Below are 24256 nucleotides of genomic sequence, written 5' to 3'. Positions count from 1 at the left end.
AAAGAGCATGGGGTGGAAAGAGATCTGCTCCACTGGCGACCAAAATGTTAGCGGGTAAGTGTCTTTCAATTCTGCAGTAATTGCATCATGGATGGTTCTCAATTGGGAAGAACATGGATGTGTGGATGGGGTCACCGTTGTCCCTGCTCACTGTTGATGAAGGGGGTGAATGGTGGCATGTTTGGTGGTGGCTGCTGTGACCAAGCTCCTGCTCATCATGCCGTCAGGGGTTAATGTTTGCTGCGGGATGAGGAGGTTGGGAGGGAGTGCCATCAGAGCCTCTTGCCCTCACCCAAATGCTTTGTGTGGTGGTGTGTGTCTCTGGCAAATGTTAATTACTGCCCTGACTCAATGCTGGATCTATGTACTACTCCAGAAAATTAACCTGAGCGTGATTCAACACCAAGTTTTGCTCAAGCCATAACTGGAGAAGGGAAGTAAAGTTAAACCGGTCACCTTGTGGTGTCCCAGGGGGAGTGACGTCCTGCCTCCCGTGCTCTGGAATCCTCTGGGTTGGAGGGTACAGGGTTGACACCTCTGTCCCTGGTCTACATCCAGCCCAGGGCGTTGTGCATCTCCACACCTTCCTTGGTCCCCTCCGTTGCGTTCCTGGGTGTCTGTGTGGTAACAGAAGGGTATGGACGGGTGAGTTTGGGGCAAGGAACCCAAAATGGTGGGTAGTGGGTAAGGACTTTCAGGAAGCAGATGGTTACTGCAAGTCCAGATTGAGGCATATGAGGTGCCATCCAATGTGGTACTTTTACCTTAAGATTTTCTAAAGCTTTGCCTTAAGCAATACATCTTGTTATTTATTTATTTGTAATTCCGTGGTTTGAATAATAATATGCATTTTTTATCCTTTAACAAAATCCTAGTGATGGCTAACACTTTACCATGGATGGTTAAGCCAGAATGATATCCCTGACTGGTCTGTCAATCCTCAGGTAGTTGGAGATGAGGCAATCTAACTAGAATTGTATAATGGGATGGTGATCAAGGGGTTACAAATACACTCTTTTATATTTTTATTTTTTGTGTGCTCATTGAATCTTGGTTAGCTCTTCAAGCTGTTGCCTTCCAGACTTCATAGAATCATACAATCCCAGACTGGTTTGGGTTGGAAGGGACCTCCCAGCCCATCCAGTCCCACTCCTCTGCCATGGGCAGGGACAGCCTCCACTAGCCCAGGTTGCCCAAAGCCCCATCCAACCTGGCCTTGAACACTGCCAGGGAGCCAGGGGCAGCCACTTCTTCCACGGCAGCCAGCCGGCAGCTTGCATCTTCAGAAGTGGAGCCATTGGTCAGGAATTTAGCATCAGGTCTATAAAACCGCTAAATTTATTCACAGGGAAACCATGGCAATCTTTTCAAATGAGCTCTATAGTGCAGTGCTTTGTTTTGGTAAGTGAAAAATGCTCTCCAGCAGATAAAACGTCATTTTGGAAACAGTGCTGGGAAGGCTTTCCTCAGAGTCTTGCTTTTCGTGAGAGCTCAGAGATGGGGTTCCTGCAGCCATGGTGTTACTCTGCCCATGCACAAGTCTGAAGGGTCTCCTGGGGTTTTTCAGCCTCCTGCTGGACCTGCCTCTGTGGTTTGACCTTGTTCTTGTGTGAGATGACGGTAGGCAGCACCAGAAGACAGTAAACCATCTTCACGCTTATCCGGTTGGAGAGAGTATTGCAACTTCTCCGTGGGAAGGTTCCTGCTGCTTCTCGGGTTTTGGCGTTCTTGATTTGGCTCTTCCTCACTCTAGCAAGAGATCAGTAGGGCCATGCAGAGGTGACAGCAGCAAAAACTTCTTTGGACCATCATTTTCCTCTGAGTTGTGCTGTTGGTGGAAAGTGATGCTGCCCCATCATTGGAAATGTTCAAGGTCAGGTTGGATGGGGCTTTGAGCAACCTGATCTAGTGAAAGATGTCCTTGCCTATGGCAGGGGATTGGACTAGATGAGCTTTAAAGGTTTCTTCCAACCAAATACATTCTATCATTGTATGAAAAAGTCGCATCCCACTAAGACAAATGGTTGTCAGCTCTTCTCAGGATTATATCTCACTCTGTCTTGTTTGACCTTGCTGCCTTGCCTTTTCCTTTCCCAGTGAAGACTATTGTTGAAGGTTTCTTCTGTCATCTCTTCTCCTCTACCCACTTAAATCTTTTCACATTTTCACAACTCCTATTGGTGATCCTCAACATTTTGGCTTTCTTCTCTCAGATGACTTGAGGCTAGAGAGTTCAAGAGAATAAAATAAAACTATACAGCAGTGTGAGCGCCAGAAGTCCTACGGAGGACTTAGGAGAAGCAGACCAGAGGTGGACAGTGGAAACTAGAGGTCTCGAGTGGTGGTGGGAGAAGCAGAGGGCCATCTGTCCTGCTGCTTGCCGTGACTTTTGTTGGCTAGTGCCAGTAACACCTGCAGATACTGCTGGTGGTGGGAATGTGCAGGAGAAAGCAGAAGTAGATCAAAGTGTTTGACTAAAAGCAGGATCGATGTGAGTAAACAAAATAAAGCAAGAAAGAGCAAAAGAAAAAGGGGAAGAAGAAGAAAAACTGTCCAGAACTTCTGCTGGTGCAATAGCCCTCTTTTAGATGTCTTCAAAGCACAGTTACAAGGTTAGTTATTAGATCTGAGGTCTCAACCCTCCCATCAGTTCACCTTCTTGGCATTTTTGATCTTGTCAGTGGATGTATTTTATATCGAGTCAGTTTATAGTGTCTTCCTTTCTGTCTGATCCACCAGAACTCTTGAGTTTGCTCAAGCTCTTCACTCAAAGATGAAGGTATGGTTTAATCCAAGAGCTTCCCCGCACCAGGGTTCCTCCACTGTTGGGAAATGTCAGTGGGTTTTGCTGGGCTTATGACTGAAGTTGGCCCAACATACAGGCGTGATGAGCATCAATTGCTGGATTTTTAAGGAGGAATTTTAGTTTCCCCAACTGCAGCATAAGTGATAATTAAATATGCTTTGTGCTCAAAAGGCGTCGAGTTGTGTGGCTGTTTGGGAGCTGTCAGGGATGCCGTTTCACACTGTGCCTTCGCCAAAACATGTGGTTTGGATGCACGTCTGGAAGATGGGGTTGGTAGGTGTCCGTCACCGGCATTATGGTGGCTCTTGGTGGGCTGCTGGAGTATTTCTTCCGCAGCTGCAGGCCAACACTCCATGTTTGTTCTTTAATCCATGCATTGGAGGTATCCAAGATACTATGCAAGTACCAAAATAGTCATAACACATTTAGGGGTGGGTGCGTATATATAGATAAATAAATCCTGCAAATATGGGATAGAAGGGGCCTGTAGCCCAGCATCCCCCTTACAGCAGGTCCATCGCCAGCATGACATGGTCACAGCAGGCTCATGTAGAGAGCCACGCCACCCCTGAAGAGGGTTTTTCCCCACTCCATCCTGCTCCTTCCTTCTGGTTGAAGGCGTTGGGGCCACCTTTGCCGATGAAAGCTGTGGCATTGCTGGTGGCCGAGTGCCGTCTCTGCTGATGGGTTCCCATGTCATCGTCCAACGCAGGATGTGCCGGTGCCTTTGCTGCTTGTGAGTTATGGTGATTTTTATGAAGCCACATGTGCTTGTGCCGCAGTTTAATTTGTGCTACATGAGAACCTGATGTATTTGTACGTTCTGCCAAATACTTTCTTCTCCCCATAGAGAAAATTGTGTAATTGCAACGTGTAATTCACGAGCGTAATATGAACCTAAATGTGTAATGTTCTGTGACTGCGAGGGAATTAGCCTTATTTTTCCCTTTCAGAAGCTGTATAAATTAACCCACTTTTCCTATCAGTTACTGGGAGAAAAGGTTATGCTGGCAGTTCTGTTTTGTATCTTATCTCTGCTGTAAACATTGCCAAGTGATGCTTGCTGGCGTCGAGACACGAGGAGGACTGCTCAAGGATGGCAACTAAATTGCATATCCATTTCTGGGTTCACCTCAGTTTGTGTTTGCAACATATTCCCATTAGTGCAAAGCAATTGCAAAAAAAAAAAAAAAATAAATGTATTTTTGCATTGAAAGAGCAAGGTTACTGCTTGCAAAGTAGAGAAGAGCATCCTTTCCCAGAGATGGGACAGAGCTGTTGTAGCGTGCAAGGGATGACCTCTGTGTGGGAGCCCACCATGAGTCCTTGCTCCTGTGTATTTTTAAGCAGAGCATTGCCATTTTTACCATCCACCGGCTAAATTTCCCTCCCTCTCACTGGTATAGTGTGCTCAGTGGTCCTGAGTGGACAACGAGAAAAATTATTATTTTTTATTAAAATTATACACCCTGAACCTTGACTCACCTATTCAGAGGGTTTCATGCATCGCTGCTGTTTCTCTCTGACACGGTACATTCATTCTCTCACCTTGCTACCAGCCTTGCTACCTCCAAAACTATTAACCATGCATCACCTGTCTAACGTCTTTGTCGGCGACATGGACAGTGGGATCGAGTACACCCTCAGCAAGTTTGCCAACGACACCAAGCTGTGTGGTGGGTCGACACGCTGGAGGGAAGGGATGCCATCCAGAGGGACCTGGACAGGCTGGAGAGGTGGGACCGTGTGAACCACATGAAGTTCAACCAGGCCAAGGGCAAGGTCCTGCACGTGGGTCGGGGCAATCCCAAGCACAACTCCGGGCTGGGCAGGGAATGGATGGAGAGCAGCCCTGAGGAGAAGGACTGGGGCTGTTGGGGGACGAGAAGCTCCCCATGAGCCGGCAAGGTGCGCTGGCAGCCCAGAAAGCCACCCGTGTCCTGGGCTGCGTGTCCAGCAGCGTGAGCAGCAGGTCGAGGGAGGGGATTCTGCCCCTCTGCTCCGCTCTGCTGAGACCCCCCTGCAGTGCTGTGTCCAGCTCGGGGGGCCCCAGCACAAGAAGGACATGGAGCTGTTGGAGCCAGGCCAGAGGAGGCCACAGAGATGCTGCGAGGGCTGGAGCACCTCTGCTCTGGAGACCTCAGGCTGAGAGAGTTGGGCTGGTTCAGCCTGGAGAAGAGAAGGCTGCGGGGAGACCTTGGAGCCCCTTCCAGTCCCTGCAGGGGCTCCAGGAGAGCTGGAGAGGGGCTGGTGCCAAGGGCAGGGAGGGACAGGCCAAGGGGAATGGCCTGAAGCTGCAGGAGGGGAGATGGAGATGGGATGGGAGGCAGCAATCCTTCCCTGGGAGGGTGCTGAGGCCCTGGCACAGGGTGCCCAGAGAAGCTGTGGCTGCCCCTGGCTCCCTGGCAGTGGTCAAGGCCAGGTTGGATGGGGCTTTGGGCAACCTGGGCTAGTGGAGGGTGTCCCTGCCCAAGGCAGGGGGTGGGATTGGGTGGGCTTTGATGTCCCTTCCCACCCAAACTATTCTGTGATTCCGTGAGTCTATGATGCAGCCTTGGGGTGATCTGATGGGGTTGCCAGTCCCAAAATGAAAAAGAGTGAAAGAAATCCAAGCAGGATGGCACTTAACCCAGATCTTAAAGAGAGACTTAAACCTCACTGTGTCCACCACTGTAACCAGCCCATCACCTGGCAGATGGTTCTTGTTCAACCCACGCGTGTTTGGTTTTCCCCTCCCGTGGATGGCTCCATGTCCACTAACGGCAATATTTGAATGCCTTTCCTCTGGGTTTTGGATATGCAGAAATACATGGATGCAAATGCTCGCGGAGTACGTGCTGACATTCGTGAGCAGCCCTATAATAAGGCAGTTGGCATGCTTTGGGAAAACAGCTGGTGTAAGAAGAAATTTGAATTTCTATTGGGCTTTTAATGAGGATAGAAAACAAAGCGGGTTTAATACTTGGAGATCTTTACATGGGCTTAAAATACTTGATCGGAGTCATTTTCAAGGGAAAATGGTGCGTCGTCATCCTTTTAAATGGACTTTTCCCATGGGTGTAGAAGTTGGTGGTGGAGTAAGTTATGCGATACAGAGTTGTGACCCATACAAATTGAAAGTAGGTGGTGGGTTCCCATCTTACCTAGCACCAAGGCATCTGTCTCTTAAATATCTTTCATTGACTTGTTGTGCTGCTGATGTGAATTCAGGCTTCGTTTTGTCTAGGATCTTGGCAAGAGGGTTGAAATGGAGAGGGAATGAGCCCCAGCTCAGACCAAGCGGGCGCTTGTATTGACCCAACTTTTGGAAAGAAGCCAGGCTCCTCATCAAGAGGAACCTCAGCAGCAAAATTTCATCCCCTGCTTGCTCGTAGCTCAGTCTGCTGACGCCAGGATTGCGACGAGGTTCAGGGTTTCCCCATTCTGAGCACTGCAAGATGGAGCTGAGTTCAAATAGCGAGGACTCTGGGTAGTCACACCAAGGGTGTCCTGCCTGGGGACATGGATAGTGCCATGGCAGCAGCATGGTCCTACCCCCAGCTCCTACCAGCTGGTGGGGAATGCAACCACGGCTCAGGCAGGGACAACCTCAGGAGAAGGAGATGAACAAGTTTCAAAGCAACTTGCAGATGAGTTTTACCAGCAGTGAGCAGAGTTGAGTTAGCAGAAACTCGCTAATACTCAACTTTAGGTGCTTGTTAGAAACCTTTCTTCGTGCTGTCATTTCAAATGGCAGCCTTTGGCAAGGCACTTGTGCTTATTCATGTGGGTCTGTAAAAAAAGTTAGGTGCTTTAATGTCATCATACATAACTATGGTCACTTCTGATCTCTTGAGTCAGGAATTATCTTCTAGGGAAAACTTAGAAGAACCTATAGGACAGGGTGTTTTAGCAGGAAGATCTTGAGTTGATGCTCAAAGTTACTAATAATTAATCAGCAGCATTTCAGTGCTTCAGAAATGTGGGGAGATGACATGCAAGACGGCACCTTCTGAAGGCTTTGCTGGAGCTGGTGGGCTCTGATCCTCTCACCCTGGGGCAGCAGCATCAAGGATGGCAGCACAAGGCGAGTCATCCTTTTTCATTTGCCTGTATTTTTTGTCATGTAGCAGAAGGAAAAGTTTAGTTTTCGTATTTTCATCTTGCCCTCATGACTGATTGTGCTTTGGTGCCCATTCATTCTTCTGAACAACCCCAGAGCAGCTCAGAAGGTGAATTCTTGAAAGTCAGGACAGGTAGCAGAAGCTGTGGGTGATCATTTATTCCTGAAAACCCTCCGTGGTGCAGCGTGATTCTTACTGAGTTTATTTGCTTTGGGTTTGGGGTGGGGTTTTTTTGGCTTCCTGTTTTCTAGCTGTCTTCCCTGAACTGGGCCATGCGAGGGGATTCATGGTGGTAGCGTGGAGATGCTCAGACAGAAGTGAGATGCTTAGGGGTTGGAAAATCACGTGCTGTGACAATCCCTGCCCCCCCGAGCGCGCAATCTAATTAAGACAGACAACAGATGGCTACAACAAACAGATGTGGGTGAGCACCAGGTAACAAGGAGATGATTGCAATTAGTGTAATAAGCAGCACATCAGTTATCTCCTGTCTGTTGTATTTTAGCTGAGGTGAGTTTTAAAGAGGTCTTGGGAAAATAACGGAGTGGCAGTGTGGATTTTCAGAGGTCTCCTTAGGCATCAAATCACAGAATCATAGAATCACGGAATGGTCTGGGTGGGAAGGGACCTCAAAGCCCATCTAGTTCCACCCCCTGCCATGGGCAGGGATACCTTCCACTAGCCCAGGTTGCCCAAAGCCCCACCTAACCTGGCCTTGAACACTGCCAGGGATGGGGTCTCAGCAGAGCGGAGCAGAGGGGCACAATCCCCTCCCTCGACCTGCTGCTCACGCTGCTGGACACGCAGCCCAGGACACGGGTGGCTTTCTGGGCTGCCAGCGCACCTTGCCGGCTCATGGGGAGCTTCTCGTCCCCCAACAGCCCCAGTCCTTCTCCTCAGGGCTGCTCTCCATCCATTCCCTGCCCAGCCTGGAGTTGTGCTTGGGATTGCACTGACCCACGTGCAGGACCTTGCCCTTGGCCTGGTTGAACTTCATGCGGTTCACATGGTCCCACCTCTCCAGCCTGTCCAGGTCCCTCTGGATGGCATCCCTTCCCTCCAGCGTGTCGACCCACCACACAACTTGGTGTCGTTGGCAAACTTGCTGAGGGTGCATTGGATCCCACTGTCCATGTCGCCGACAAAGATGTTAAACAGCGCTGGTCCCAGTGCCGACCCCTGAGGAACGGCACTCCTCGCTGGTCTCCTGTTTGACATCGAGCTGTTGACCACAACTTGTTGAGTGTGACCATCCAGCAAAATATTGATTTCCCACAGCTGGATTATTCATTTTCATCGTGCTAAGGCAAAACCCTTTCCATGTTTTCCCATTCATTTGTAAAACAAATTGGCTGCGGGAATTCTCCCCGGGCTACAGAGGAATGACTGCTGTGGCTCTGTGAGTTGTAAATGTGATAGAGATGATGGGCGCATTAAAATTCACACCTTCTCTTTAGACCATGGCCTCTCAAAGGATGATACTCAGTCCGCAGGACATCGATTTTGATACCTCTTTCCCTTCTTTTTATATTTTCTAAGGATCATGTAGAGAGCAAGCACTTGCAGAGCTGGTGTGCAGCTGGCCCATGCTTTCATCCTGAAGGAATTCACTTGGATGCGTGCGTTTTTGTTACTGTATGCAAAATTCCCTTTGGCTGAATAGGTTTGATAGTATGGGTTGTACAGCCTATGTTACCTTTCCAAAGCAAACTATTTCTTGTGGGTAGAAGGTGATGGAGAAGCCTGGATTTGAAGAGCAAAGCTTATCTTCTCCATTGGAGCCATTTCTAGTGCTCAGAATTAAAATTAGAAAGAAAATGGTGCCCTGAAAGGTGGGATTGGTGTCGTGTCTCTGTACGCTGTTAGTATGAGATTCGCTCCTTCCCATGGCTGCTCTGCAGCAGACACAGGTCTGTAGGACCTGTGGGTGAAGGACTTGATTCTTGGTGCTGGCTGGCCCATCATGGCCACCATGGGTGGTTGTGAAGCCAAGGGCTACTCTTATTCCCCATGGGCACACCAGCTTTTTGGCATTTCCCACCTCATCTTCTGCAAAACCTTCTGCAGTAGTGAATGCAGGATGGGGCTGGTGCCAGGAGTTCAGTCTTCCACCAGGATGGGTTGAGCTTCTCCGTTAGGGTCAAGGAGCAAACCCACCGTGCTCTACTAGGTCGGAAGACACCTTCAGCTCTGTACCCATCTCCTTGTTTGGTCCTGAAGAGCAAAAAGCTCCTGGGAGATTTGGTGCCTGGACGTGGACCGCTGCAGGATGACGCGTGGCCGGGGTGCTCATTGCTTGCCAGGGCTTTGCACTTCCAGGGTGCCCTTCGAAGAGGACTCAGAGTGGTTTGTAAATATTAAGTCAATTAATTCCCGAGGTTTGCCAGCACTCGGGGAGCTTTTTATTTCCCTCCTGGCATAGCGGGAGCAGGGTATAGAAATGAGCTGCCCGGGGCCACCCGACTTGCCGTGGTCTTTTCTTCTCCACGCCAGTGGCAGTGGAAAGCCTCTCCTGAAGGCTGTAGGCATCTCACACGTCCTCCCTGTGCCCTGCCCCCCAGGGCTGGCAGGTAGATGCAGGTGCGGGGAATTGAGACGGTGGGCTTTCGCTCCACCGCGTCCCTGAGCTGACAGCTTTTATTAGCCCGCTGCCTCCGCAGAGCTGGTGATAATTAAGATTTCTGCACGTCCTGCTTATCTCCTAGGAAGGAAAGCAAATACCGGCCCTCCAGGCTGGACGGACGTGGGGACATCGGGGCGTGCTGCTCTCTCCCTGAATTCATCCTCCTCCCATCGCCACAAACTCTACTTACAGAGGTGATGCGAGATCAGGCAGGATGGATCTCCCCGCTGCCTTCACCTCTTGTTTTCCCCAGTGAAAGTAAATCTTTTTTTCATCAGCTTCCTCCTCCTACAGCCCTAACGACCTCAGAGACTCAAGGTGGGGTTGCTGCAAGCCTTCCTGGTGACCTTGAGCGTGTTCCATCTAGCCTTGACTCGAGCATGATTGTTATTATCCTAACGACAGAAGCATCACTTGGTATCGAGGGGGGATGCTCAGGCCAGGATGGGTGACGGGAACCAAGGCAAACCCAGTTGCTTGTGCTTCCCGGGCGGATGTCCCAGAGTCAGAGGGTCCATCTGGCAGCATCTCGGCCAGGCTCAGGCAGAAGACCGAGGGCTCGCAGGCTAGGTGTGAGGCAGGAGGCAACGAAGCAGGGAAATTGGGGTAAGGTGCCGAGAAAAGAGGATTTAGTTGGAAGGCAAGACGTCTGCAGGCTGGAGCAGCGGCATACGGATACAGGGATTTCCCCCCATACACACTCCCCAAGAAGTGTTGCACAAAACGGATGTGACACTTGTTTTTGACAACTTCAGCCACCAAAAAAACGGTGCGTAATCAGGACTTTACATCTCTCTCCTTTTTTTTGTTGGGGATGAGGTCAGAAAAAGAAGTTCTTTTTTAAAAAAACCCAGCCCAAACCTAGCGCCACATGCAGTAAGTTAGCAAGTGACTCACTCGCACCCGTTGCCTCTTCGCTATCCACATCACAGCTTCCACGTTTCTTCTGTAATCTGCAGAAATTTAAAAAAAAAAAAAATAAAAAATTAAGGTTTGTTCTGACCCCGGCAATGAGAGGAACAGCTGATGATGAACTTGTGAGGGGAACAATATAGACGTGTCCTTGCGACACTCCGGGTATGCTCTTAATTACCTCTAATTGAGACTGCGTACGCACAGATGGGTTGCATTTTGATGAGAAATAGCTGTAATATGAGGGACTTTTCCAACATTGTCGTTTTTTTAAAAACAACCGACTAATTGTGTTTCACTCTGATAGATGTTAGTGTTATTTTGTAAGCGATTTTTTGGGGTCACATTCATCCAAAATGGGAGAAATACATTTTAGAAATAGGCAGTTCTGTTAAAATTAAGTATTTGGTGGCCAGCTCTGTCTTCCACGCTGTCAGTTCAAATCACTCGGGCCATTTGTGTCTGCTAGAGGTAGTGATGGCTGTCTTGGGGAAACTATTGGAAATCCGGTGGTATTATTAGGAGAGCAAAGTATTAAGCTGCAATAATTCACATCTTTGTTCTTTTTGTCATTTTTTTGTTAATGTGGAAATTTCATTCATGTCATGATGCCCAGGGTTGTGTTGGAATATTGATGTTGGTTAGTGCTTCATCCTACGTGTCAAGGCTTTCATCTCTGCTAGGATATTTGTTAGCATCCCAAAAAGCAGCATCTTCTTCAGGTGGACGCTCCAGTATGGCACGTTGCAGGACCGATGGAAGAGGAGAGAGTATAGGGTTGGAAATCAGAGGTGGTTTCACCTGCCTGGCCATGGGCAGTTCAGTTCAGCTCTTGTGCTTCTTATGCATTCCCCCTCTCCCTTTTTTCTTCTGATTAGTCTCTTTGAGACTAATTGGTCTCCGGTGAGCAGATGCAGTGGTGCATTGAGGTGCTGGTAACGAGAGGGGCCAGGGACTAGTGCTGTAACCAGATCTGTGGACTAAGAACCAGGGGAGCAAGAACAACGTGGATATGGAGAATCACCTTTGAGAAGCTCCAAACAGTTCACCTCACCAGTGGCTTGAGTTCAGCCCTGGTTTAGCTGGAGCTGGGGAGCTGCAGTGTGTGTCCCAGGCGCTTGCTTTGCTGCTAAACGTGGTGCACGTCACAGCGTTGCTCATCAACACTGCTGCACCAGGACCCCGGGCTTGCGCACCAGCTGGAAGACAAAGCATGAAGCTGCTGGTTGCAATGATAATATCCATAGTTGTTGAAAAAAACCCCACTCTACATTTTGGGTTTGCACTGTGACATGGGGTTTCTTCAGAGCAGCAGGTTCAGGGCATCTGTGGGATGAGGCTTCATCCATGTGCATCGGGAGCAATGCGAGAGGCCAACACTCGTGTGTTGATGCAACACTTAGGGCTTGCTCCCGCCGTGGTCAAACATCTCCCAAGGAGCCCCTGTGAGCAAGCAGCACCGGCGGGGACAGCAGCAGCATTTTATGCCATCCCTTAATATATTATTTTGGTGGCTTGTGACAGCAGAGGAGCAATTGGTTTAGCAGAGGTCTGTGTCGCACAGCCCCCGTATTAAGCCTGGAAACTGCTTCCCCCACCCCTGGCTGAACTAATTAGCTTGTTTTCATTACCATCGCGCCATCCTTCCTCTGCCGCTGTTTGCTTTCCTAAGGCAGCAGAATATTAACATTTTTACAAGAAGCCAGTGTTTAGAAATCAGGTTTCCGGTGAAACGGCCCGGAGCGCGGGCAGCGGCAGGCAGAACTGCCTTTCACCAGCAGCCCAACCCTTGCCCTCGGTGGGGGATGTTGGCCCCTGCTCTTGCCTTGACCCAACGGGGCTTTCGAAACGAGTCATCCCCGTTATTTTTAGACTAAATGACATTTTTTGGCTTGTCAGCCCTGGCAAGTTTTGCCATAAAATAAACTACTTTTACAATAAAAAGAAACATTGACTATATTACATCAAGGGCTTAACTCAAGCCAAGGATTTCAGTTAAGGATGCAATGTTGTCCTTAGTTCACCTCTCTAGGGCATATGGTCGCTCTTGCCAAGCCACAGTCCCGCAGTGGAGCATCCCGGTGGGACAGTCGACTTTACCTGCCATATCCCCGCTTGTTTTTCCTTTTAATTCAGTTGCTGATAGGCGAGATCAGGACCTGTAAGAGCAACGCCACTTAGAGAGACTCAGTGTTTTGGTGAGAGCAAGTTAAACCTTCAAGAAGAAGGTTTAATCTCCGGGAAGCTTCTCTGAGACCCCAGCGACCCTTTCTCACCTAGAGCGGATGATGCAGCACTTTTAGTTTTCCAGTCTCTAAATTTTTCAAGAGTTTGCTTTTTTCCCCTTCCTTATATTTGCGTTGGCATCGTTCCTTCCTGCAAACATGCCAGAGACGGGGGAATGAACTCAGATCCATGGTCATGGCTAGCTTGCTGGCATCTGCTCAGGGTTTCTCATTTCGGTGGACAAGCTCTCATGTCCATGACATCAATCACCTGCTCTAATATTGCTAAAACAATTTCAGGAACCACGTTTGCCATAGCACCGGTGATGCAAGCGTTAGCAGAAATGCCTGTGTGCTGCCGAAAGATGGGCTCTTGCCCCATGGCACTGGACTTTAAACTCAGATATTTCACGTATTTCAGAACAGAGCTTTTCAACTCTAGTGTAGAGTTGAGTCACTGGGGGAGGTGGTGGGCCAAAATGCGTAACGTACCCCTGGACGCCTCAGTCGTAGGAGATAACGAAGCTGGTAACGCTGGTTTCGTAGAATCACAGACTCACAGGATGGTTTGGGTTGGAAAGGACTGTTAAAGCTCACCTAGTCCAACCCTCCTGCCATGGGCAAGGACATCTTCAACTACATCAGGCTGCTCAGAGCCCCGTCCAACCTGACCTTGGATGTTTCCAGGGATGGAGCATCTCCCACCTCTCTGGGCAACCTGTGCCAGTGTTTCAGGGTACCGTTACTTTATTTCTCAGGGGTTGTATCTTCTCCCAATGATAAATACTTCTAAAAATTAAATGAAGAATTTGGAGGGTAGCATTATCCACTGTTCAATTACTGTAGTTACTGGAAATGTCACTGAATGGCTCTAGCAAAGCAAGGGAAGCAACGTGCACAGCTGGGTTTTCTTCTGGAGAAGCTCCATCCCTTGGTTTAACGTGTTGTATGAGGTTTTGACCATGTCCTATATGTATGTAGTCCCTTTAGGTTGTTGGAGCAGATTGTCTGAGTTCTCAGGTCTAAGAGTATCACGGTCTTTGTCCAAGCCCTTTAACACCCTTCAAGGTGAAGTGTCCAGAAAGAAGCCTTAATTGACTTTCTTGCCCTTATTTGGCTTACATACTATTTTATTCAGTTAAATATAAAAAATATAATTCTTTATTAAGGAGCATTAGTATGTGGGATATTGCAGTGTTACCATCCTCATGACTTCTGGACCTTCTTTGGTTGCTTAGAGCTCTCGTTTCCCATAGCATGGACTAGTTTACCCAACATCTGTTGAAATTACACCCCAAAAATAAGGGTGAAATGTTCACGTGTTGGAGAGAGCTGGAACCCGGGAGGCACCCAGCATTGGGACCGGCCAAGGACCGGCTGTGGTGGGAAGCTCTCTGCCAGAAGAAGGTTGGGGCTGGGAGGACCATGCGTGGGAGGCAGCCTCAGTGGGAGGTGGAGAAGGGGTACGTGGGAGGGTGTTGCATCCCGTTAAGAGATGAGTCAGTTTGCAGCTCTAATTAAAGCCCAGGCCATGTGCCGAGGGGAAAGGAGGTGGAGGGGGGGGAGCAGGAGTGCAGACACAATGCAAGGGGTGGAGCGTCCTCTGCCAGCCATAAGTCAGAGGAACCGGGGGAAGATGGCAGAGGAGCTGAAGATGGAAGCTTGCAGGAAAAGAAAACGAAACAAAAGCAATCAAACGCACTTAAACAAAGCGTTGGAGCAGGCTGCATTTAGATTGTTGTTAAAATGCTGTAGGGCCAAGAAGCTAGAATACAGGGATACAGGGAAGAGCTCAGTCTGTGATGGAAGGATGGTGGTGCTGGTGGGGAGGGCTTGCTTGGCCAAATGGTGAGCAGGGGACGCCAAAAGGAGGGTAACGTGATCACGTGTTGTCTTCCCTTTGCACCATTTCCTTCACAAACGAGTCATCAATTCAACAGGAAAGACTTGCATTGGGTTAGTTCCCTCTTCAGAGCTCCCTTGGTCCATGTTTTCCGGCTGTGCCGCAGAGGAACCACTCCTCCTGCAGCTGCAGAAAGCTTGTCCTTACCCTGTCTCTCTTCGGTTCCAGGTGCAAAGTAGGTCGACCAACATGAGTGGCCTTGGGGACAGCTCAACGGACCCTGCCAACCCCGACTCTCGGAAGAGGAAAGGCTCGCCCTGCGATACAGCCCAGAGGTACGTGCGCCGCTCCCAATCCGTCCCCTGCCGCGGCTACTTTGTCATTCCCACTGCGTCGCTCCGTCCCGTCTGCTCGAGCAGATGGAGCCAGGTTTCAGCCGCTCGGAAACGTTCACACTTCCCACCAGAACTTCGCTTTGCTTTTAGCGGTGGCTGCAGTGGAAGATGGAGCATGATGGAAATGCGGCTCCCCATCTGCTCTGCTTGTTGTTAGGTGGCAAATGATGATTAGAGGCTCGTTATCAAAGTTAACGTATTGATTTTATAAATTGAGAGCGCTCACAGCATCGGGAAAGCTTTCTCGGGAGTAAATTTGGGGCAGATACTTCTGTGAGGTCTGCAGATCATCCCAGGCCTTCTGCTTCTTCACGCCAGATTCCCAAGAAACCCATGTTTTTGTAGTATGCAGAAACTTTGGTGGAGACCCTCTTGCTCCATGGTGCAGTTACAGAATGGAAATTATTTCTATCTATCATCTGAAATGTTTTCATTTCTGCGTGCTGAGGCAGGCTCTTTCAAAGTGCAGCTCACTGCAGAAAGGCACCTTTTGCTTGTGACCGAGCCTTCCCGTCCCAGCTACCTTGCCACCTAATTTAAGACTACAAAGTACCGGATAGAGGCAGTTGTGGTCTCCTTCCACAGGCTTTTCCAGGCTCCCTGTCAATCCTGTGCATTTTTTCCATGACGATGTAGCTTGTTATTAAGGATGAACATACGATGCTACTGCTGACTCCGTGTCTGTGCTGCCTGGGATGCTGCTTTGCTCATCGTTACAGAATATTGATGCCCTGAGCAAACCCCGGGTGTGTTCTCTATCACTTCAGCTCATACGTGATATTCTAGACAATAAATGTAAAGGCTACGGTGTTCCAGTAGAGAGGCATTAAGTGGTTGGTTGAGGATTTCTGGTTTTTGAAGGTTTTGGTTGCATCATCTCCCTTCTGTAGAGTTCACGCACCTTCTTACAAAGGCTCTGTGGTTCATGGGGTGCCATTAAATTGCAGAAGACATTTTGATAGTACTTGTAGCTGTCTTATTCCTATCAAATACTTCTGTAATCACATGAAATATCTCCCCGTTCTGGCTGAGTCATTTGAGTCAGAGCTCTTCCGCCCTCGCTGCTGTCTCCAGGCTGGTCTAGGAGCCCATCCTCAGCCCAGAGGTGAGTGTGGGGTGAAGCTGTTGGTCCTTGAGTCCCCATGACAGCAAGTCCCCATGGGTAGCAAGGTGGGCTTGGACACCTCTTCTTGAAGGAACTGCTCTCCAGATGAATGAGCAGGCACCTGGCTTTGCTTCATCTGGTCTGCCTTTGGAAAGCAGATCTCTTGTGGTTTGTTTCCTAACCCCTAAGCACCCCAAGAAAGCCTGCTGCTGCCAACACCGGGGGTCTTTCAAAATATATAGGATGAAGAACAAACTGATCGTGGAGAAGCAGAAACTTCTGGATGAAGGATTCCCCTTCCTTGTCCGAGCACAATGAGTTTTTGCATCCACAAAGCACCTACAAGCATTTTTAGAAGGGTTGACTCAAATATTTGTCATTGGGTTGGCCATCCAACCCCGAACACTGGAGCCGAAGCACGTTACCAAAATCCAGAAGAGAAGTCCTCACCAATGCTGCATCTTCCTTCCTTCAGACCATCTCCAGACTCGCAGCCGTGGTGGGGAGGGACCTTGTCCTCCTCCCTGGGCTGGCCAGAGTCCTCTGTAACATACTCTGGAGCAAAGTGAACTTCAAAACTCCTTTGTTAAAACTTCGAAGGTTTAACTATTCCTTTTGATGATACTTGGGAGTCATAAAGAACATCCTACTGCTGTAATATTCTCATGATGCTTTTATGTAAGGAAAATTGGCCAATTCTCCCTCCTACAATTTGAAAGTTGCCACAGCAACAGCGACATTAAGGGTTTTCATGAAATGAGCTCACCCACAACAGAGGGATTTTTTTTTTTTTTTTTTCCTCCCCTCTGCTATTGCTTTTTGGTTCGCAGGGAGAGCTAGGAATTAATTTGACCTTAACTAAAATATTTGCTCAGCTCCTTCAAGAAGCATTTGCCTGCCCATTGCCGGGGAGCGCGCCAGCACCGGTGTCACCGATACCTGTGCAAAAATAGGCTGAAGTCCATGGCTGGACCCAGCACTTCTGCAGCAGATGGGCATCCAACCGAGCTCCGTGAAGCCGGTTTTGCTGCCTGTGACCCCTTAGCACCCGTTGGCAGCTGCCTGCTGGGGAAGCGAGGGCTCCTGCACCCACCCGAGCCCATTGCAGAGGAGTTTCCAGGTCACACTGTGTGTCTCCCATGGGAGGTCTCTCATGGACTTCACAAGACCGGTGGCCTGAGCAGAAACACGGCTGTGTCCTCCGTACCCTCCTTTCTTTTTTGATTCTGCTGCTCCACTGAGTTGAAGGAGGGCGAGTCATCCCTGTTGCTCCTCTGGGCAGTCATGACACCTGGAGAGACACGGGCAGGAGGAGAAGTGAGGTGATGGAGAGTGAACTTGGGAGGCAAGGGGAGGTTCACCATGGAGGCTTATCCCTGCAGTTGTCAACTATTTTCATGTCAGAGCACGTTTAAGCAGCAGTAAAATGTCGAAGAGACAGCGCCTACCTGTCAGGTCTGGATATTGAGATAATAAAGTGGCTGGAATTAGGAAAAACCAAACAAACATCTGAGCAGCTTACCTGAGGAACTCCTTAGAGCGGAGGGCTGGTGGTGTCTCATCTCCTTTTGAACAGATGTGGTTTCTAAAGGGTCTCTGGAGAGTTGTCAGGGTATAGTCATGCTCTGGTTGGTTTGCACTTGCTACGTGCCCCCTCTCAGCAGACAAAATAAACCAAACCTCTTCTCGAAGCCTTCAGCTGTTAGCAGAGCTTGTTCGGTCACGTAACACAAGCCAGAGCATGTCCGTGGTGGGACACAAATCTCCTACTGAACCAGACTTTTGGATTCAGCTTTTGTATCTAGTGTTTTCTCAGCCCCTCCATGAGTGGTGGGGCCTCTTTGAGACCAAGAACATCTCACTGTGCCCACAGGCATCTCATCAGCTTCTTGGTGTCCAGTAAATAGTAGAGATTTTCAGGCAATACTTCTTAAATAGAGTGCTGGGCATCCTGTGGAGGTTGCAACAAAAAATTAGGTGGTTTATTGAAAACCAACCTGATAAAAGGCATCGCAAGCGGTGTAGAGTCATGTTGGGCGTCTTGAGATGTGCTCATTTCACCCCGTGGTCGATGTAGAAGAAGGTATTTAGGGAAAATGTGTCTCTATGTGTCTCTCCCATATGCACAATTTGTTTTGGTGGCTTTGAAGCTCATAACGTCTTTGCTAAAGGAACACGTTACAGTGTCCAGGGTGGCTTCAACGATGGCCACGTCATAGCACGTAAATAATGTATTCTCAGTTCTCAGAATTTACAAATAGTTGATGGAAGAGCGTTGGGCTTCTGCAGCGGCCAAGAGCTAAAAGAAAAGCTGCTTTCACTGGGACAAAAAGGTTGATCTCATGAATATTTTTCATTTTCCTCGTGTCACCGTTGATTCCGATTTTCACTTTGGTGAACTCTGGTGGGTGTTGTTAGCTTTTATGTATGAATTTAGGATTAAACTTGGCGACAGCTGGAATAGTGGCTGTAGAAAAATAAGAGGCTGTATATAACTATTTTTTATTATTTTTGATATAACTCGTTTATAACTACTTTTGAGAGGAAGACAGAGTCCCGAATGTTAAAGATCTGGTTTTGTTGGAGGTGTCTGGCTAGCCCTATGTATCTTCTTTGGCATTAATTTTTATTATATGCATAAAAATAGACAAAGGTCTGAATGAACTCCCCAGTATTTTGGAGATATTTGGATTACAGCATGGTCATCACTCCAGCCAGTACTGAGCAGTGAGAAAAAGTCATAAATATGACTTTTAATTTTTTTCCCCTTCTCTAACAGCAATGAAAAACGGCGACGGGAACAGGAGAACAAGTATTTAGAGGAGCTGGCGGAGCTGCTGTCTGCAAACATCGGGGACATCGACACTCTGAGTGTCAAACCTGACAAATGCAAGATCCTAAAAAAGACTGTTGATCAGATCCAGCAGATGAAGAGGTTGGAGCAAGGTAAGGCGGCAGCCTCCTGCCTTGGCTTGTCGGAGTAAGAGCGTTCTCCTGGTACCCTTCAGACACTAAATCGCAGCAAATAACCGTGACTTAATTCATGAAAAATCATGGCGTAATCACTCCATTTGCGATAGTTTTCTTTCTCTCGCTTTTACGGAAGCAGTAATATGGAAGGGTATGCTTCGCCTCCGTTGCTTGGCGTGTTTGAGATCCCGCCTTTGTTTCTGGTGCAAGGTGGCACTTTGTGTTTATGATTCATCCTGAAATTATTCCTTAGACTGAAATAATCAGGAGGGCTTGTTAAGCTCTCAGGATCAGGCCCATTAAGGGCTTATCAGCAATACTGCTATTAACTGTGTGCAGAAACCGCATTTTATGGCTGGGTAAGACGAAGGACAGATAGCTCTGCCACACGCTGTGCAAGGCTTGGTGAAGAACCATGCACCCTTGTCAGATCTGTTCTCCTGCCAACCAAACAGATTAGAGGGGCATTAATCCACCTCCGGCCGGTGAATACGGCGCTGTAACCGGTGAACGGAGAAGAGATGCTTGAAAAGCCATATAAAGGTTAAAATTCACCCCGAGTGTCAACTCGTAGACCGAAACGTGCAAGTCCAAAGGGCTCAAGCGATGCGTAGGAGGAGGGGTGAGGTGTAGTAAAGAGGGAGTAGAACTTGTTCAGGTCCTTGCAACCCCAGCATCCCTCCTGGAGCTGCTGCAGGTGGGCTCCAGCTTGCTCTGCGTCGTGCCTGTAAGGGTTGCCCATCTCGCGCACTCAAATTCTTTGTCCTTCATGCAAATACTTCTTCCTTCATGCAAATACTTTTTCCTTCACACAAACACTTTGTCCTTTGTGCAAACACTTTGTCCTTTGCGCGCAAGGTGAATCCCGCTCAGTATTAGCGCTGAGAACACGTCATCCATCAAGCGTTGCCTTTGCCAAAGCTCCTGTCGCACGTTCCGAGCGGAGCAGCGTTGCCTGATAACAGATGTTAAATTTTTCCCAAACCCCGTGGCTGGGATGTGGGTACGCACGGCCAGGCACTCCATAGAATCACAGACGGGTTTGGGTGGGAAGGGACCTTTCAAGCTCATCTAGTCCAACCCCCTGCCATGAGCAGGGACATCTTCAACGAGATCAGGTTGCTCAGAGCCCCGTCCAACCTGACCTTGGATGTTTCCAGGGACGGGGCAGCCACCACTGGGCAACCTGTGCCAGTGTTTCACCATCCTCAGCGTAACAAATTTCTTCTTTATATCTAGTTTGAATCTACCTTCTTTTAATTTAAAACCATCACCCCTTGTCCTGTCACAAGCCAGCCATTGCCATAGGTTCCTCCCAGCTCACTATGATTTTAGGCACCAAATTTTGGGGCAAGCACGGCGGTAAAGCATTCGGCTTATGTTGCATGGGCTGCCCGGGCTTCCCAATGAACCAGGACAACTGCTTTTAGACTTCGTTCGCGTTGTGCCCGGGCTCTGAAAGGAGTTTGGTAGCGGGTGAGTACGCCCAGGTTCCTGCTCGCTGCCACTTCGCTGTTCATTAGTTTTCTTGCCATTGCACAGCAGGGCTGAACATTAACTAGGACAAGCACTACTTAAAAATATTATGCCTTGAGCTTTGCTCCGTATTGCCAGCTTATCTAGTGCGGCGCCAAATTACCGAAGAGAAGAAACTTCACCTGTATTTGTTCGTAGCAGTTTACTGCAAGAGCATTTTACATGAGGAGGTAGCAGAAATATAGCAAAAAGTCAGAATATTTGTAGCCAGAGACAATTTTCTGTCCTTGTAGTTATATGGAGTGTCAGACGTCGTGTTTCCCTGCCCGTGTCCTCCCTCCTCCTCCTCTCTGTTTCTCAGCCATAAAACTGATTAATATTTGCTAACTGTTGAGGATGTGGTTTTGTTGCTGAAGTGTTGTGAACGGTGACATACCCTGCTGCGTGTGGCCATGCTCCTTTCTAAGGAAACCCACCTGGAGACCCGTTTTCACGTAACAGAGAAGACCCGGGGTGTTTGGACTTTACAGTGATGTGTTACAGCGGGCTCAGGACATCCCAGCAAATCCTAAAATCATAGAAACCCCAGCAAATGCTCAGCCCAATAATAAGCAAAACCCATAAGCACCGGGGAAAATGATGCTGAACCTTGTAGCAGAGCAGATTTCAATGAAAAAAACCCACCCAACATCCTGACATTAATTTAATTTGGAAAACGTGCCAGGCACAGAGCTGGGGAGCTTGGGAGGGGGCAGATGAGGGACATCCCAGGGAGGGACATCGTCCCTGTTGCCAGCCCTGGAGGGTTTGGAGGTCTCATCCCACCGGCTCTCTCCACCCTCGCACCTCCGCCGCGGGTCGTCCTCAGTTTTAACCTGCAAAGGGTTGGAGGAGCCGGCAGAAGCTTGCAGATGGATCGCACGCAGGGGCTGAGCCCTCCCTCCCTTCCCCCTGCCTGCTGGGCTGCTATTTAAAGTATGAAGCAAATGCTTTTAGAAAAGATTCCTAGGTCTGGCCACCTTCCAATGTTAGTAATGTACAGTTGGCAGAACAAGCGGTTTGCGGCTGTGGCAGCAACCTGAAATTCATCTGCCAAGACAGCAATAAACACAGCGGAGGAAGAGGCCAGACAGTTAATTTTTCAGCCTTTGTCCGTCCCGCAAAAGTTTTTTCGATTTTTTTCAAGTGGAGTGGTTTGAGTGTCGGAACCCTGAACCCTGCTTGAGTGCGGTCACTGGCTGGGGAAGGAGGAGAAAGGGCCACCAACATCTCCTGAGCAGTGTGGAGGTCAGCAAGGAGAAGATCGCTCCGAGCATCCTGCCTGGGCTCCGCGGGGCAGTGGTCCATCCGTGTGGACCTCCTTCCCCTTTGCCTTCAGATTGATTCACGCCCAGGCCGTGGATGCAGAAGGTCCTCTCCTGGGGTGGGTCCTCTGCTGCGGAGCCATGCCGTGAGATGGAGCTGGTCCATCCATCACACGGAGGTGAGCTCTCTCAAGGTTGTTTTAATTCAGAGCAGTGCTGCCGCAGTCAAAACCCGATGGATGAAGGCAAGCTGGAGAGCTTCGCTGCTCACCGTGCATCGCTCCTTGGTTTGTAGGGTTAGCAGAGGTGGTGTGAAGGCTGTTAGAAGAAGTCATCAGGGCAGCGTGGTGGAGATGCGATGGAGTCAGGAGGCTGCAGGATGGGGAGGAGGTTTGGCTGCCGTCAGCAAGGTGGCCGGTGGCCGGCTGCAAATGCAAAAATAAAGCATCTTGGTCGTACAGGAGAGTACAAAAATGAGCAGAGATATTGGAAATGCTGTGTTGATGCACGGACTGCCACTTGTTTTGTTCCTTTTCTGTAAAATGACATAATATTTGATGCCTACCCTGCAAGTGCTTTGGAGGTTGGGGTCACCCCTGCCCCAAGGGGAGGCAGAGCCTTGGCATCCAACACCCTTGCAACGCCAGGCTCTGCGGTGGCAGGCGGGCTCCAGAAAGGTATTTCTCTTTTTCCCCTGGAAGAGTTTTTTTAATTAAACACCCTGTTTTTTGGAGGGTGATAACCTTTGGTTTATGGAAGGGATGATGAGCGGCATGCAGAGATCTGACAGAGACAGGAGCTGGCGGAGGGGTCATCTCGTCTCCCTTGTAGAGCTCCCAACCTTGGCAGTGTCCTTTTTAAGATGAAACCACCAAGTCTTTTCCCAGAAGCCCTCTTCATTGATAGGCTGCTTAATTTCCTTCCAGAGCAGGAGTATAAATGCAGCCCCTTAATAGAATAAATCAAATAGTATTGAGCTTTTCATTACACTGCCTACAAACTCAAACAGCCGCAGAGGGTTGCCCTTGAAACACCTCCTAAGGCATCGCAAGCGACTCTACCACCGCCGGCGTCCGAGGGACCTCCTTCCCCTCGTCCTTCCTGCGTTTGCTCATTGCCGCTCGCTGACGGTCGTTCCCACTGTGCCGCCGTATGTTCGGCTTCTGTGGGAATCGGTGAGCAGAGCCGGCAGCTACCTGGTCCAGGAGCAGCCGCGGCACGGCTCCCGGCCCCGCCAGGACACGTGGAGTGATGCTCACGAGTTTCTGGTCCTGTGAGGTCCAAAAACCCCAGCAGATTTATTCTGCAGTTGCCAAAATGAAGGATTTATTCTGTGTTTGCTTGGGTTTGTACAACTTAGCTTGTCTCATGGAGGACCCTGAGCCACTGCTTCTTAGGGTGATGGAGGGTGGTATGACCCCACGTACAGCACCTTCAGTGAAGCCTGGTGTTGGAGCTGCTGAATTTATTCTTATAGATGTATAAGGAAAAAAAATCAGATCTTTATTAATGCAGTTTTATTCTGCAATAATGCTACAGAATAGTGACCTGATTTCCAGACGATTTAAAAGGGCACTAGGCAAAGAATTAGATTTCTTTCCTGAACATTACTGTGTTAACCTACAGAGATGACCCTCAATTTTTAAGTTGCGTTGCTTTGGGCAGGGAGAAGGAGAAGGCTATTTCTTGAGCCTTTACTTTACTAATTTTCAGGGACTTTAGGGATAAGAGCATTTCTGTCTCTTCTCTGACCACACAAAAATTCCACAACTTGTTCTTCTCCTGCATGGAGGTGTCTTCTTTTGGGTCCAACAAAACCACAGAGCAGTGGTGTCCTCCCGACATTTTTTTATTTCTTCTTCCTGAAGTGTGGCCATAACAAGATGGGCTCCTTCAGTCAACTTTGGGCTCCTTTGTCACTAGGGAACATCAGCCCTAAAAGAAGAGGACCCTTAGTTTAAGACCACCCCCCGTTTGGAAGTTAACCTACGTGGGGAAGTAATTTTCCTTTTGGGTAAATACAGGAGGTTAATTAAGTGAAGTATATGAAATAATTATTGATTTTGGCTGCTCTGTTGCATACGATCATTGGGCTGTCAGTGACTTTCCTTTAATTAAGTTTCCCTGCTGTCTTGTCATATGCTTAGATTTGGCCCTGGATTTATTTTGTGATATACATGTACAGCTTCTAGCGCAGAGAGGTCCTGGGTCCTCAGTGGGACGTATGGAAGCCTCTTCAAAACGAATGCTGATTTTCTTCTTGGGTTTGGGAATGCCAGCACATGGTGAGGTTTAAAAAACAGAAGAAAAAAAGCCTTGGCTTTGTATTTAGCGGTGGTCAGAAAATGGCGAAGTGGTGGCCTGGGAAGAAGCTTCTCCCACAGCCTGCGACGGCGGCGTGAGACTTTGGGAGGAGACGAGACCTTGTCCTTGGGTGCTGAGTCACGAGCCCCTTCTTATCCCAGCAGCCGAGTGATGTGGTACGTTATTAAAG

General features: G+C 48.9%; 1 protein-coding gene across 9 annotated transcripts in view; it reads left to right on the top strand.

Moving 5' to 3' along the window:
• Positions 1-24256, top strand: part of NCOA1 (nuclear receptor coactivator 1) — a 182381-nt gene that overhangs the window by 105695 nt on the left and 52430 nt on the right. For all 9 annotated transcript variants that reach the window (XM_075750318.1, XM_075750322.1, XM_075750319.1 and 6 more), the window contains 2 exons: positions 14741-14847; positions 18792-18958. In XM_075750318.1, coding sequence (XP_075606433.1) covers positions 14762-14847; positions 18792-18958 — 253 coding nt within the window. In that variant the 5' untranslated portion in view covers positions 14741-14761. The remainder of the gene's footprint in view (positions 1-14740; positions 14848-18791; positions 18959-24256) is intronic.

The sequence above is a fragment of the Balearica regulorum genome, chromosome 3 (assembly GCF_011004875.1).
Source record: "Balearica regulorum gibbericeps isolate bBalReg1 chromosome 3, bBalReg1.pri, whole genome shotgun sequence".
NCBI classification, from domain to species: domain Eukaryota; kingdom Metazoa; phylum Chordata; class Aves; order Gruiformes; family Gruidae; genus Balearica; species Balearica regulorum.
This window is presented reverse-complemented; position numbering and strand designations above follow the sequence as displayed.